Source organism: Micropterus dolomieu, linkage group LG14, assembly GCF_021292245.1.
Source record: "Micropterus dolomieu isolate WLL.071019.BEF.003 ecotype Adirondacks linkage group LG14, ASM2129224v1, whole genome shotgun sequence".
Taxonomy (NCBI): domain Eukaryota; kingdom Metazoa; phylum Chordata; class Actinopteri; order Centrarchiformes; family Centrarchidae; genus Micropterus; species Micropterus dolomieu.
This window is the reverse complement of record NC_060163.1, coordinates 22689623-22705849: the sequence shown is the minus strand read 5'-3', so window position 1 is coordinate 22705849 and position 16227 is coordinate 22689623. Positions and strand designations below refer to the sequence as shown.

Sequence of the window (16227 nt, the reverse complement as noted above, 5' to 3'; positions counted from 1 at the left end):
CTGGAGTGTGTCAGCAGTTCCTGCAAGAGGAAGGCATTGATGCTATGGACCGGCCCGCCCGTTCCCCAGACCTGAATCCAATTGAGCACATCTGGGACATCATGTCTCGCTCCATCCACCAACGCCACGTTGCACCACAGATGCTTTAGTCCAGGTCTGGGAGGAGATCCCTCAGGAGACCATCCGCCACCTCATCAGGAACATGCCCAGGCGTTGTAGGGAGGTCATACAGGCACGTGGAGGCCACACACACTACTGAGCCTCATTTTGACTTGTTTTATGGACATTACATCAAAGCTGGATTGGCCTGTAGTGTGGTTTTCCACTTTGATTTTGAGTGTGACTCCAAATCCAGACCTCCATGGGTTGATAAATTTGATTTCCATTGATAATTTGTGTGTGATTTTGTTGTCAGCACATTCAACTATGTAAAGAAAGGAGTATTTAATGAGATTATTTCATTCATTCAGATCTAGGATGTGTTATTTTAGTCTTCCCTTTATTTTTTTGAGCAGTGTATTAAAAGATATAAATGCATCGCTGTTTCATTAACAGCTGGCTAACAAGGCATTTACTGATCATTCAAAATATACTAACGATCTTTGACACTGCAGTTCAGTTAGTATCTTATTGAACATAATCAGATCTATATAATACATAAATATCAGAGATACTAGTAGATATGCCATAGAGCATATAGAGGTGTGTAATATTCAGTAGTGATATAGTGAATCGAAGCTTTCCGAAGCAGTGACTCATTATAAAGCAAAAATAGTTCAGTTTCAAAGCATTTGAGACAATAATGGCGACATCTGCTGGCCAAACCCTTGGTTTTGCATTTGTGTGAATGGATGCAGTAAATATGAGGCCATGATGAAACGGAATACAAATAGTTTCACTGCCATAATTGTCATTTTGTTCAATAAAGCTTGTATTGGAACATGGATCACTTTTAAACAGAGTCTACAGCTCTGTTTTTGAATGCTGAGGCAGATTGTCGTATTCAAAACCAAAGCGACATTTCTGTGTGAAGTAACGAGGCTTTGTTTAGGTGATTTTATTTTATTTATTTTTTGGTGCGCGGAGAAGCAAGGCATTGAAACATCTACAGTACATTGAAACTCTACATTTTTACAGTAACAATGGATCAAATGACTACGTATAATATAGTGTCTGGGTAAACAGGCACCTCTTAGCCATTACAACTTTAAAAGCTGATGTCAGATTTTGTCCTTCTAGCCTATTCCTCTTTCCTCCAAGTGGCCACAAAAATCAGTTGATACAGCTTTACTTTCAATTAGACAAATTCTCAAGGGGACCTGCAGGAATCAGTGTGATATGGCCAAATTATATGTAGTTAGGCTCTGAGGAGAACTAACTAACCTATCAGAAACAGTCCAGGTCAATGAGAGATGCTGTTGTCTAAAATATAAACCCTTACTACCTACCTTTTGCCCCTCTTACAGTAACAAATTACACGTTTGACAAGTCCAGACAGTGTATAAGCAACATGACAGTGGAAATCGACTTCCTGCAGAAGAAGAATGTGGACAGCAACCCTTACGACTCGGACAACATGGCCAATGAGTTTATCCAGCGCTTCAACAACCAGGCCTTCAGCATCGGCCAGCAGGTGCTTGGGGATTTAAGGGGTTAATAACGGGCCAGTCTAAGCGTTCACTCGCACTGGACAAGCTCTGAGTTTATTGTAGAATTTAGTGGAATTCAGGTTTGTAACTGCGAGAGAGACTTATTTATATTTAAATCATAGGGTCCTAGACGAATTAACGAAAGTGCAATGTATGTTCACAGTAAAAGCAAAAACAGGCATTACAAGAGCAGCTAAATTAAGCATTTCAATTGTTGCATAAATTGTATCTTCATTTATTTGTTTATTTAGTTTGATGTTCTCCTATGGAAGGACAACTTTTTTGCAGTTGTTTGGAGTAAATCGTACCTGGCTCCCTCTGTGTTTTGTTTCTCTCTAGCTGGTGTTTAGTTTCTGTGATAAGCTGTTCGGCTTGCTGATAAAGGATGTTGAGGCCATGGACCCCAGCATCCTAAAGGGAGAACGAGCCTCTGTCAAGAAACCAAAGGTATCAATCACCGCCCCATGATGGCTTCTGTACCAATATAAGCTTTTATATAGAGCACGGTAGTTATTCATTTTATTAACACAATTTATTTAAACCCCATGTAGCTGAAGTGCTAAATGTTGTAACTGGATTCCCACCTTTCTTCCATATTTAAAAGAGTAAACATGGCTGATTGTACTGTGTCCTGAACGATGATCATGTTTTTTGTTTCTTCTCACAGACTGAGATCGGTTTGTTGCTGGCAAACAGTCAGGTGATTTTTGAGAAGTCAGAGAGCTCATCCATGAATCTGGTTGGTGAGTGTCAACAATGCACGGCTTTTATAATAGATAGCTATTTTTCACCTGTTGACAAACAAGAGCACTTCATCTCAAGTAACTACAGGATAGTTTATTACTTGAAATTATGTAGTTAAATACTAAAGCTGACATGGTAATGACTGATAGTGAACTTCTAAAACCACTGCAAACCTTACACTTATTTTAAAAAATGTGTTGTAGCTGGCTACTGGCTGTAGGGTAGTTCTTCATAAAACCACAAGGAGGCACACTTCCCACATTTTGCTCAGCTTGCTTTCCCTTTCACATTTCTTTGGCAGTGGCACAATATTGAAGTCCAGCTGTGCCAAGGGTCACCTGACAGTAGTTTCCTTTCATATCAAGGTTTAACTGTGATATATTCTGGGTATATGAATATTGCTTATCCAGCAAATCAGTCAGAAACTGCTAAATTTACCTCAAGACAAAGCAATTGTTCAGACGGAGCTTGTGCACAATATTAATTTCACTGCAAACTACCAGTTTGGGACTCACTGCTGTACGCATACAGTAAGAGTTGACAGAAGTGCTTTTTCAATAACTAATCAAAAACATTAGGCCCTCCTTTTGATTTTAGTGTCTGTTTTTGTCTGACCCTCCAGGGAAAGCCAAGACCCGAGGGTCTCGCCAGTCCATCATCAGCCCAGACTGGAACTTTGAGAGGATGGGTATTGGCGGTCTTGACAAGGAGTTTTCTGACATCTTCCGTAGAGCCTTTGCATCCCGAGTTTTCCCTCCAGACATTGTAGAACAGATGGGTGAGTTTCTCTCTTCCTCTTCATTTGTTTGTGCCTGTTGCTTTTTATGCTGTTTCACTGCAAGTCAGATGATCATTTCATAAGATTGTACATGTGTTGAGGACATTTTCATTTTCACATTTTCATCTCTGGCTTTTTTTAAATAGTCTTGTGTATTTCGCAAGTCTTTTGTGAAAGGTAAAAGAAAAATTGCACTCCCAAATCTGTTAAATTGCTCAGTCCCTACATTCAGAATAGGGGAGTACAATGCACTGATGTTTTCACTATGCCTTCTTCAGCAACCAATAGTTATTCACCTTTCGGGCTGAGTCATTTTAACCTTATCACCAGCACTGTGTGTCAATCCACTCATCATCTACAGGTGCACCAAGTGGCTCCTTCTGCTAGAAGATAGGTGTCTTCAGAATTATCTCATTTGGTGACCTCTACATGGTGAAACACCTCAACATGCTAAATGTTGGAAGCTCAAAAGAGCACACAAAACAATCTTGTGAGAAACACTGTTGTCTCTCTCAGAACTGGTAAAGTATCTTTCAGCATTCAGGTCAAACTGCATAGGAATACCTGCCAAACGTAATAACTGCTTTCAGGTATTAAATTCAGCTTGTGTTTAATTCTTAAATCAACATTATGGAAAATAAAGCTTTGAATAATTCCTTGTGTCATTGCTGAATCGGCAAAACCACAACAATGATTAGCACTCAGGGCAGCGTCCTCCTGAGGTGCCTCGACCATGACTAAAAGCCCTGGCATACCCTGACGGTGATCTCTGCACACACTCATTAATGGCTCTTTGACAGCTGTCAGATTACTATGATGATTCACTTTGCAAAGGACAACAGCTCATTGTAATGAAAGCCATCAGGTAGTCTTCTTAGTGACTCATACACAAAACCCTCCCTTTCTGCACACATGTGCATACAATCACATCAGTCCTAATCCTTGCTCCCAGACCTAGAAGTCTTGTGAAAACCTGTTGTAAAGACCTCTGAGCTGGCCAAATACACACATTACTTAAATCTGGTACGCATAGACACTCCATTCGCACAGCGCTCAGTGCCTGTGGCAGTGTCCAGCAGTGTGTGAGCTGACCTTTTAGCCTGGTGGTTGTGTGCAGGAGTCGGCCTTTGGCTGTCGCCAGCTGGCTGCTGTAATGAGATGGCATCCCCTGATAGAGCATCCAGCTAAAGGTGAAGCTGTAATTGGCAGGCGTGGGGAGCAGGGAGAGCGGGTGCTGACAGAGAGGTGGCGTGCACGTCTAGTTGCACATTTTATGTGTGCGTTGGAGCAAAAGTTTGACAGTTTCACCTTGTCTCCCCTTTGCTCCCAGAGAGGTGAGGCAGACAGGCAGAAGCTTCAGCGCTTTCTCCCCCAAACACAACACAACCACACAAGTTTTCCCCGCCTTGCTAGAGAAGCCGTTCCTCCTCCCCTCCTGCCCCACCTGTCACCCTGGCTGCTTTTCCTTCAGCAGGCCCAAATGGCAGCTCTGATGGTTATCTGGGGCCTCTCAATTAGTCTGGGCTAAATGTCATTAAGCAGGTGCAAAAGGCCATTAAAAGACCCACACTGTAAACTTGAGTAGAGAGCTTGCAGTATCCACACTTGATCTTTATGGAGAGGGAATGAAACAAAGGAAATCCGTGGTGCTGTGGTGCTTAGAACAGTTATGAGCCTGTCTATTCTGTGTGTCAAGTGACAGAAGGAATAAAAAAAAAATGACATTTTGAACAAACATGTGAACATTTCTATTATGAAGGGATACTATAATAAAGCAACAGAATTCAAAGCCAGTTCAAATGCTAGAAAGTCATTAAACTATCTTTAAATGTAGTAAATAACCTTGTGTGATATTGATTTTCTTTACATTTCAGAAATGCAGTGTGTCAAAGCACTGTGACTATGCTTAATGGGTCACCACTTACGTTGTCATAACAACTTCCAATAGTAAATCAATGGTCTAAGGAAAAATGGAGGGCAAATTGTGTCCTAAATGTTGGTTGGGGGCAAGTCCTACGCTTCTCAAAAGTCCTCTGTTTGGGCTTTACCTTACAAAGAAGAGATCTAGTAGAAACATTTGCAGTGTGTTGGTTCCTTGTTGATAAGATGAACAGCCTGTGCCTGTGCTCAGTCTAACTTCAATTCCTTTCTCCCTGGTTGTGTGTCTCTGTCTCCAGGCTGCAAGCATGTGAAGGGAATCATGTTGTATGGACCCCCAGGCTGCGGTAAAACCCTGATGGCACGACAGATTGGCAAGATGCTTAATGCCCGGGAGCCAAAGATCGTCAATGGCCCAGAGATTCTCAACAAGTACGTCGGAGAGTCTGAGGCCAACATCAGGAAGCTGTTTGCAGATGCAGAAGAAGAACAGAAGAGGGTGAGGGGAGATCCCATTATGTTGAAAGTCGCACTCTTTTACTTTGACCATAGTACGTTAAAAACAACTTTATTGTTGCTAGAGCTTTCAAGAGATATATGAGTCAGTTTTATTACCTCCACATACATTACCTGTAGCGCTGCGACTTTGCTGAACTTATTATCTACACATGTGGTAAAAAAGTCACAGTAGGTCTTCTAGGGTATTCTCCCATTATTCACAAGAAACACAGATAAGAATTTCATCTATCTAAACATGTAAAAAAAACTAATTTCTCAAGGAGTGGAGAGATATGCCCTTTAGCCAGACATGGCTGTAATAACTCCGGTAAAGTTTTTGGTTGGTTTGGATGGTGAGACAGTAGTGTCGAGCCTCACTCTTCACCACCTAATGAGGGGCTGGGCTCCCTTTGACCTCCTATTAGACCTCCCTACAAACACACACACACACATACACATACACACTCGCGCACCAGCCAGTGTGCAATAAGGACAGATCCACACCTGCTTTAAATGCTAGGGCTGAGACTGACAGGTCTGTAGATGGAGGGATAACCCCCCACCCTGCTGCTCTCTCGTTTTTTTCCATCTGTCTCTCAGTTGAGGGCCAGAACTGATTGTAGGATCTTTGTCTTTGTCATCTTGCTGCATTTATGTCTCTTGTAAAACATCGTTGGTTTTATTTTCTAATATAGCTGTAAAGTTTCATTTTTTAAAGTAATACTAACTTTCACAATTAATATATTTATTTTAACTTAATAACTTCACAAGGCCACGAGAAATGTCGATGTTAAGTACCAGATAGTCTAGTTTAATAAATACATTGGCATGCAAAAGGCCAGTATGCTTTCCTTGGGAGTAAATACTACTCAAGACCTCAAAAAGCATGTAACTTAATTTTTTAAGTTTGGGAAACACTGGAAATCCTATATATATATTAACATTTATTTACATATATATATATATATATATATATATATATATATATATAATATAAGTAAATAACTTCTACACCACCGTCACATGCAAAATCACTGTACATCTAAAGAAATAGGTTATGGACATTGGTTTAGGGCTGCACGATATTGTAAAAAATGACAAACAATATTTTTATTTTCTGCGATTTATATATTGCGATTTTTTCACCAGATGACTTCAGTTACTCTTTGAAATTGTGATTTGGTTAGGGAAAATGCAAGTTGCGATGCTTCTTTTAGTGCAAACTATCCTTTCTTGAGTTTTAATGCACTAAACATATTTTAAACAAAATAATAAATAATAGTTAAAGAGCAGCTATACACCAGCCCCCTGAGTGGTTTACAAAAGTTGCTTTTCTTTTTGCAACCAAATCCACTGTTTCGGTGGTTTTCTCCCGTTCCTCACTTACAAGCAACGAACTCCTTGTATCTAAGTAGTGTTGTAGTCAAGACCGGCCAAACCGAGACCAAGTCAAGACCAAGACCAGTTCCCTGCATTGCATGGCACGCAATAAAATGTGGAACAAGATCATAGGTACTTCTTAAAGTGATCTGAAAGATCCACTTTCCCATTAAAACACCCACATACAAACACTAAGAGCTGAAATCAACGTAGGCATCGCAGGGAGGGGTGACAGTCGTTAACGGTAACAACACGTTTAATTAGGATTATTGGTTGCGTTTGAAGAAATATGTTTTACTTCCAATCAAAGTTAGGATGTTAACAAATCAGACAATGCAAAAGCAATTTATTGATATTCCCAAAGTTATGGTCATGACTGGTCTTGAAATAAAATCCCGAGTCCTCAGTGTCCGAGACCGAGACAAGACCGAGTACAAAGGTGGTCGAGTCCGAGACAAGACCATCAAAAAGTGGTCTTAAGACCGGTCTCGAGTACTACAACACTATATCTAAAGAACCCTTAAATCGGAGTAAATGATATTACATCAGACAGACTTCTGTTGTAGATTAGTCATGGAAAATGACAACCATACAAGTTTTCCTTTTTATATCAAGCAGCAAAAAGTTTAGGTGTTTGAGTTAATTTCACTTGCTTGACATTGCATTGTTCTGCCATGTGACTATTGCGCAAGGGCACATTGCGATGACGATGCAGAAACGATATATTGTGCTGCCCTAATTGGTAACGGGCAAGACAAGAGGACCTCATTACCAGTAGTATAAGACAGTAGTAGACAACACATATATTTACAGTTAGCACATTCTCTCTGTCATTTATTTTTCTCCTCATCTCTCTGCTGAACAGCACGGTGCTAACAGCAGCCTGCACATCATCATATTTGATGAGATCGACGCAATCTGTAAACAGCGTGGCAGCATGGCAGGCAGCACAGGAGTCCACGACACCGTAGTCAACCAGCTTCTGTCCAAGATAGATGGAGTGGAGCAGCTCAACAACATCCTGGTCATAGGTACAAATAAACCCACGCTTTCTCCTAATACAAAGTATCACAGCTTAAAAACTCAGAGGCTCTGAGATGTCATCGCTGAACATGTGCACGCTCACTGATCCCTCTCTCATTCATCTTTTCCCTCTGCTGTCTCTTCTTTCCACTATCTGTCCATCTGTCCCGCCCTCAGGTATGACCAACAGGCCTGACTTGATAGATGAGGCCTTGTTGAGGCCAGGAAGACTGGAGGTGAAGATGGAGATCGGTAAGAAGTGAAGAACACGCTGATATGGTTTCACTCAAGTGTTGATGCCATACAGTTTATCTCTTTAGTCGACTGGATGGAATTAAAACTCTATTAATGACAACATAGATCTCTTGATAGACCAGTAGGGCTGGGCGATATGGCCAAAACTGTTATCACGATAAAAACATTTCAGGTCGATATCACAATGAATGTCAAATCGTTATTTCTTTCAAGTTTAAAGGCTGATTTTTGCTCCTGATTGAAAATTGAAGAAACTAGATGGTTAATTATGTGGTTAAACTTTTCTTTATGGTCAGAATGGGACAAAAACTTGATGCCAAACAGTGGATCACTTAACAAATCTGAGGGAGAACATTCAAAACTATTATGATAAAAACTTCTTTTACAAATATTTAACAGAAAAAATAACTGCTAATTTGTTCATGATTCAAATAAATTAAACCAAATATTTATTGAAAGTATATTGAACGTTTATTATATTGATATTGAAGAAAATTATATTGCGATAATATCATTGTTTTATTGCCCAGCCCTAATTGCCAGTATAATCCATTAATTTTTGTGGTAAACAGAATGATTTGTCATAAACATGTTTCCGGATTAACTACATTCAAATCATAAAAAGTATAGTTAAATCTCACAGCTGTTGATCTGTTAAAATGTCTTTGAGGAGCAGCAGCCTGTAGTTTAATTACAATCTTGCTGCTCAGTGCTGTGCACAGTACAGAGGCAGTGCACCTTACGTGGTCAGCATACCTTTCCTGAATGACAATGACATTAAGTTAAACACATAACTCTTTTTGCCAAAGTTTAAAGCCCCTTATTTCCCCTCTCTTCTTCCAGGGTTACCAGATGAAAGGGGACGAATTCAGATCCTTCACATTCACACAGCAAAGATGCGTCAGCACGAACTGCTGGCCGGTGACGTAGACATTGAGGAGCTGGCCGTGGAGACTAAGAACTACAGCGGTGCAGAGCTGGAGGGCCTGGTCAGGGCTGCACAGTCCACTGCCATGAACAGACATATCAAGGTCAGATACTTCAAGGGACATTTGGCATTTTACTGCTCACATTTATTCTCTGTATGTGTCCACTTCCATACAATCTTTATGATTGGAGAAAAGGAGTTCTATTTGTAAAGGTTTTACTATCATTTACTCTTAGTCTCTCTGTATTTGTTTCAATCATTTAGTCCATAGAGTTTCAGAAAAGAGGAAAGAAAAAGCCCTCACACTCTCTCAGAGCCAAAAATTCTCTGTTCTCTGACTGTGCAGCCACTATAGTCCAGATGACAGAAGATATGAGCTAACAAAAATGTTAATCCACTTTCTAAGTTGCCTTCAGTTATTACTGCAATTAGCAATAAGCTTAATTAATAGCAGTGAGTGGCTTGCATATTTTCTTCCATCTGGGTCTTCCCTCTCAGTTCTATATACATACTATGTTATTGCTGGAGGTTGCTGGGGCAGTATGCTTCCAGAAAGGAATACCTGCAGACACATTGATTTTATGATAAAAATAAAATTAATAATTGAAAATTAATAATTGAAAACTTTATTATAGAATGTGTTTTGTAGAAGTACCCAGTGGAATAAGCCACACATGGCTGGCATGGTACACTGCTGTATAGTGCCACTCTGGTGAGGAAGGATTGGGCTTCAGATAAGTGTTTTATCAGGTGCATAGGCTGAAATCTACACAGCTTAGTTGGACAGACGGATAAGGTGAAGTTCTCATCTATTAAATGTTCTGCCCCCCCACCCACACAGGCACACACAGACACACATGGAGCAGCAGATATTGGAGGGTGATGATAAATGACAGACAAGGGCCTTACACATGTCTGATGGCTGTGACGTTTTTCTTCACTCGTCTAAACACTCGGTCTGACCTTTCTGCTCTGTGGGAGCACATTGTCTGCTGACACATTGTGCAATCTAACTGTGCAATACTTCATGTAATGGCTTTCATTAGCTAGGGAACAAAGGTAACTGTTATTATTAGCTAGCTCAATTTGTGTTACATTATGTTTGTTGTAGGCCACTAACACAGTGGAGGTAAACATTGAGACGGCAGAGAAGCTGCTGGTCAGCAGACTTGACTTCATGAGCTCACTGAATAACGACATCAAACCTGTAAGTAGCTTCACATCACGCTCTGTATATCTTTTCTGCGTCTCCTTCCATTCCTGTGTTAAATGTTTTGTTGAAAAATAAAGAATATAGACTACATGACATAAATGTGACAGCCACAACTTTTATAAATCAAATAACCCAAAGTTCCAAATGAACAATTCACAATCCCATTCTTCTCACGCTGTCCTGAGCAAACGCTGTTGAAAATATAAACAGACTTTTAAAAATAACAGCCAAGAACTGTAATAATAGTAATTAGACTCAACAAAAAGAGTTGTTCTTGTGCTTTCTTAAGTGTGCTGGTAAAATCGGTGAAACCCTTTGTCCTTATTCCTTTTTCTTGTGTTTCTTTTACCTGCTATTGTCGTTCTTGTTGTTTTTCTGTGTATGTCTGCTATTTACAATTATACTGTACTTAATTTAATCCGCGATTTGGGGGAAGACTTTGTGCTCAAGCTTACTTGCACATATCTATTTAGTGTCATTAATGTATGTTGTTTACCGTGACATCTTCATCTAAATCTGAACTACACAAAACTTTTGAAATATAATCTCGTACAATCAAGATGTTGAGTATTCCAGAGTCTGGTCTGTTCATCTGATCAGCCTCCAGCACAAAAAACTAATGTATGTTAACTTCTGTAAAACCTCTGTGATCTGGTTCTAGTTTCTGTGGCAAAGAACAGCCAGTTGGACAGGTGGAGGAAAGTAATTTTTTCCACTTTGCCCATGGCTGAAAATTCTCAGAGACCACTCAACTTAAATTGAATCTGTTCAGGGGGTTTCTGCATATAATCAGGAAATATAATTCACCTGAAGATGATTCACAGACAGCACTTGTGCAGGTGATGCAAGATTACAATGGGCAGGGAAACATTTACAGTATATATTTTCTTTCTAATGTTCTCAACTTCAAAACGATCATCTTTTCTTATTCTGTCCAGGCGTTTGGTACCAATCAAGAGGACTACGCCAGCTACATCATGAACGGGATAATCCGATGGGGTGACCCAGTGTCAGCGGTCCTAGAGGATGGGGGGCTGCTGGTGCAGCAGACGAAGAACAGCGACCGCACACCGCTGGTCTCTGTGCTACTTGAAGGTGGGACTCGCACACATCCACTCACACAAACTCACCTCATGCAACTCAAACATGCAGGCCAAACATCCTTAGCCAGTACACAGCAGTTGTACACGTAATAAACCTTTTTAAAAGGCCCTAAAATAAAAACTGTAATTTGAAACATCTGATTTATGATTAATCCCCTTTCATCAGGTCCACCTAACAGTGGGAAAACTGCACTAGCTGCTAAGATCTCTGAAGAGTCCCAGTTCCCCTTTATCAAGATCTGCTCCCCCGACAAGATGATCGGACACTCGGAGATCGCCAAATGCCAAGCCATCAAAAAGGTAACACGCACCAGTTGGCAATGTTACAAATCTTTACACGCTTGAGTAGAAAGTCTTGAAATATAGAAAGTCATCTTAGTCATCTCTAGGTCTACAAATGTTTGGGATTTGTACATAAAGTATGTGAAGGTGTGAAAAATGTATCTCCAGTGCTGATGCATGGCAGATGGGGTTCAAGCAATGCAGTTGTTTCTCATCTTATGGATGCTGTTGAGAATAATTAATGGCTTTATTAAATTGGACTTAAGTACTCAAACTGCCTCATTAAATATGGAAGATTTTTTTTAATTGAAAACATTTAGAAGCATATTTTTTAAATTAACCACTGTTTACTAATACCATAACAAACAAATAATCCGTTTTAGTGCTTTCATGTCATGCATAAAGCTATGTGTCTGTTTTTAACCGTGTCTGTTTGCACTTTTATTCCCTGTAATAGATATTTGAAGACGCCTACAAGTCCCAGCTGAGCTGCGTGGTTGTAGATGAAATTGAACGTCTGTTAGGTAAGAATCCATTTGTCCCTTCAGAGAGTCACAAGCCAGCTAATAAAAACATTTTTTGTTCTGCTGCTGGTGAGTTGAATATTGTATACCTAAAGTCATGTTTATTTGGATGGACATTCAAATGTGAATAAATCTATATGGGAAATCAGAACATTGCTAACAGAAAATGATCTGTCTCATTAGACTACGTCCCAATTGGCCCTCGTTTCTCCAACCTGGTGTTACAAGCTTTACTGGTGCTGCTGAAGAAACCTCCTCCGAAGGTAACAAACACTTTGTTGTGGTATTTATTTGTAGCATGCTCGCTGTGGGGTTGCTAGTCCTTTGGTGGCAGAAAGAGGGCAGCAGATCTTATTGATGCCAGCGCAAAGTCTGGTGAGGAATTGTTGGAGGTCTTTGGCTGCGACTGGCATATGTGAGCGACTGTGTGTGAGTGTATGGTTATTAGCGAGTGTTTAGGCCCAGGCCTGTTGTGCTCACAGTGAATGGTGGTGGTAGAGACCCATTTCTCATAGTTTCTTTGGTTGTAGTTTGTGTGTGTCTGTTGATGGGTTTGTGAATGAGAGCATAGCCCACTATATGGCTGCATGTGCATGAGAAGTGGCGCAGGGCCTGGTGTTGAATGCCTGGCTGCAGTGCTCCTCTGGGGTTGTAAAGCGCTGGGCCCAGCGGGGTGCCTGGGGCCGGGGGAGGCCAGGGGGACAGGGAGGAGAATGGGCTCTGTGAGAGAGCCAGGACCTGGCAGCACCGCCGCCTGTGTGGCACCTCATCTGCATGCAGCATCACAACCCCCCACGCCATGGGGGGGCAGCCGGCAGCCATAATCCCCCTGTCTACTCGCCACTCCTCTGCCTGTCCTCCTTCATCTTCTTCTCCTGTTCCTTCTCCAACTTGTCGGCTTAGTGGACCTGCATTTCTTTTGCTTCTCTTCTTTTGCTCGTGTTTGTCTTCTCTACTGTTGTCCCTCTGTTGTTTTCTGTCCTATTCTTTCTTCTCATCTCTCCTGTTTTTTATTGTCTGTGCTCTGGTTGGGACTTTAGGCCCTAATACACTATCAACTTTCATCTGGGACAAAATCACACAATCATGAGAGATATCTGATGAAATCTTTGGGTGTCAATTTTAAAACCCTGATCCTAGATCTCACTGTGACACACGTCCACCAACGGCTGACAAGAAGGTTTGGCGATCAGAGACAGTCTGCATTGCAGTTATGATAGTGTCATAAATGTAACCAAATTCTCACAACATGCTGTGAGCCACAGCTACAAACCAACTAACTGGAATATAACCTGAAATGATGCAGAGAACGCTGTATGACGGGACATTTTAAGCATTTTTGAGTAAAGGAGGAAAAACAGCACTGTGGCCAAAGGTTGTTTTTTATCATAGCGCTACAGTTCACCCATGCCTCAAAACTAACAGCACCGTCTGACACAGACTTGCAGAAAGATTTTACTGGACGCAGTGAACCTGCACTTTCACTGTTATTACAAAATGTGTAGGTGCAATCCATATGCCCAATCTCGATTTATATCCATCAGACAGTCATGACTCTGCCTTATCTCTTCTCTCCTCCCTTGTTACTGTTTTCTTTTCTTTCCATAAACAAACGGGTAGTGAGTAAAAAAAGTTAAAATCACATAATCAACCTGACTGTCAGTCTCTTTGCTTTCCCAGTGACTGTTAAGAGGAAAGCAGATAAAGAAAATGACCAACTTGCCGGTTGAATGAAACGAAAGTCTGAAGCCATGTCTGCTTCTCTTTCAGGGTCGTAAGCTACTGATCATCGGCACCACAAGTCGTAAAGACGTCCTCCAGGAAATGGAGATGTTGGATGCTTTCAGCACTACCATCCACATTCCCAACATATCCAGGGGAGAGCAGCTGGTCGAGGCCCTGGAGGTAACAGACACACACATCTATGCATGCATACACAGCACTTTTAAACCCTAACTATTTAATACACTTGATATACACTTACTCAGCCTCTCTGTCTCACAATTGTAACGCACACCTTTGTACAAAGAGTATTACCAAATGATCTATATCATGTTAGGAACACGTGAAATTATCAGTACTTAAAAGCAACTCTAAGCACAGATTTATAATCACTAGTCAACGTTTTCAAGAATGATATTTTCTGAATGATGTTTTATTCACAATCTATAATGTGCATTACTTCTATACTGACACACTTGGACTACACAGCAGCATTTATTTTATGCTGATATGTACTATAGTGTGAAATTCTTTCTTGCATTTTAAATAGTGATATAACCTATTTGAATCCCATGCCTGATTGCTGTCCTCTGACTTCTCCCCACAGCTGCTGGGCAGTTTTCAGGAGGTGGAGCGGGCAAGCATAGCTAAAGCTGTGAAAGGCCTAAATATGTGGATTGGCATAAAAAAGTTGCTCATGCTGATTGAAATGTCCGTGCAGGTGAGAAAGAGACTATCATTTTTTTTTTTTTTGCATTTGCATTTTTGAACTACGGCTAGCAGAATGGCTTTGCCGCTCTGTTTGTTGGACGGTCAATCACTTTGGTCCAGACTGTAATGTCCCAACAACTAGTGGGTGAATTGTCATGAACTTTTATACAGACGGTCACGGTTCGCAAAGGACTGATCCCAATAGTAGATGTTAGCATGTTAAACTACATAGTGAACATGGTAAAAATTATATCTGCTAAACATCAGCATGTTAGCATTGTCATTGTGAGTTTGTTAGCATGCTGATGTTAGAATTTGGCTCAAAGCACCACTGTCCATAAGTACAGCCTCACAGAGCTGCTAGCATCTAACCTTATATATTCACATGACTATGTGATGCTCTTATGATAAATGTAATGCTGATGTAACTCCATGTGCACTGGTGGTATCACATACTAGGTCAAGTACACTAAGTTGTAAAGAGCATCATATATATATATATATATATATATATATATATATATATATATATATATTCTGAAACACAAATATCAAATTGCCTCTGTATTGTTTTTCTAATCGTGAAGACTGAGCTCGAGCAGCTTGTCCCTCCTCTTCCTCGACATCTGGCCGGCATTCTCACCAGTCAACAGAATCTGTCTCCATCTTAAAAAAAACAAAAAAAAAAAACTGTCATCTATTAACTGGAATGAAAAACTGTGTGGGTTTTCTGATGATTTGTTGAGAAGAAGGATCCAGTACATTTCTAGTTCACAAACCATTCTCGACATGGTGGAGAGCTGATGCAGTCATAGTTATGAAACCATGTTCTGCGGAGCTTTCCAAGTTACACTCACGTGTGCTGAATCAAAGGGATGCTACCTACGGTTTAGAGCAAGAGCAAAATCAATAATGATCCGTTATCCTAGAAGCAAAGACATATGGCAGGTTAAAAAAAAAAGACATGCCATCCAACTGTGGAAACGAATGAAAACATACAAAGCAGATTCTTGGCTTCCTTGTGTATGTAAATAAGCACTGTAGGTATAAACTCACCTTTTTAAAGCTGCCTTTAGGGGTTTTGTGGTTTGGCCGAGGAGTTATGTTTTTTTGCATTTTTCCCTGAGAGTCCCTGTCAAAATTGTTGTAGTTATTTCTGTTTGCACTGTACCCAAATGATTTACTTGTAAAGCCTTGTAAGGGCCTTTACCCTGTCAAAACACTAGGATCATCAATTCGACCTGTTCTGCAGAAAGTCTAGATCAGTCATACTGTCTGTACTCCCATTACTCCCTGAGTCACGGCGTTCTTGGGAAGCCTAGTGATTTGTAGTAAATGCTTTAATTTTATAAATCTCTTTACATACTTTCAATCAAATAAATGTTTTGTTTCATTACTCACCTACACACCCCCACTCGACAGGCTTGGGGCTAGCATTCTGCTAGTTCTCACCTGTTAAATAACAGTGCAGTGCAAATAGAGAGAAATTCCTGGTGGGATTCAGTTCTGTGTCAGAATAGGAACACATGGCAGTTTTTC

The 16227-nt window shown here is 40.6% G+C and overlaps 1 protein-coding gene across 2 annotated transcripts in view; it reads left to right on the top strand.

Annotated features, from left to right (window-relative positions):
- LOC123983180 (vesicle-fusing ATPase-like) overlaps window positions 1-16227 on the top strand; it is a 30023-nt gene that overhangs the window by 8948 nt on the left and 4848 nt on the right. For both annotated transcript variants that reach the window (XR_006828147.1, XM_046069320.1), the window contains exons 5-19: window positions 1467-1633; window positions 1989-2096; window positions 2317-2392; window positions 3016-3171; window positions 5349-5548; window positions 7793-7958; window positions 8128-8202; window positions 9049-9236; window positions 10245-10340; window positions 11285-11441; window positions 11616-11749; window positions 12189-12255; window positions 12439-12518; window positions 14026-14160; window positions 14585-14698. Coding sequence is in view for 1 of the 2 variants with exons in the window: in XM_046069320.1 (XP_045925276.1) it covers window positions 1467-1633; window positions 1989-2096; window positions 2317-2392; window positions 3016-3171; window positions 5349-5548; window positions 7793-7958; window positions 8128-8202; window positions 9049-9236; window positions 10245-10340; window positions 11285-11441; window positions 11616-11749; window positions 12189-12255; window positions 12439-12518; window positions 14026-14160; window positions 14585-14698 (1919 nt within the window). In the remaining variant the exon portion in view is untranslated. The remainder of the gene's footprint in view (window positions 1-1466; window positions 1634-1988; window positions 2097-2316; window positions 2393-3015; window positions 3172-5348; window positions 5549-7792; window positions 7959-8127; window positions 8203-9048; window positions 9237-10244; window positions 10341-11284; window positions 11442-11615; window positions 11750-12188; window positions 12256-12438; window positions 12519-14025; window positions 14161-14584; window positions 14699-16227) is intronic.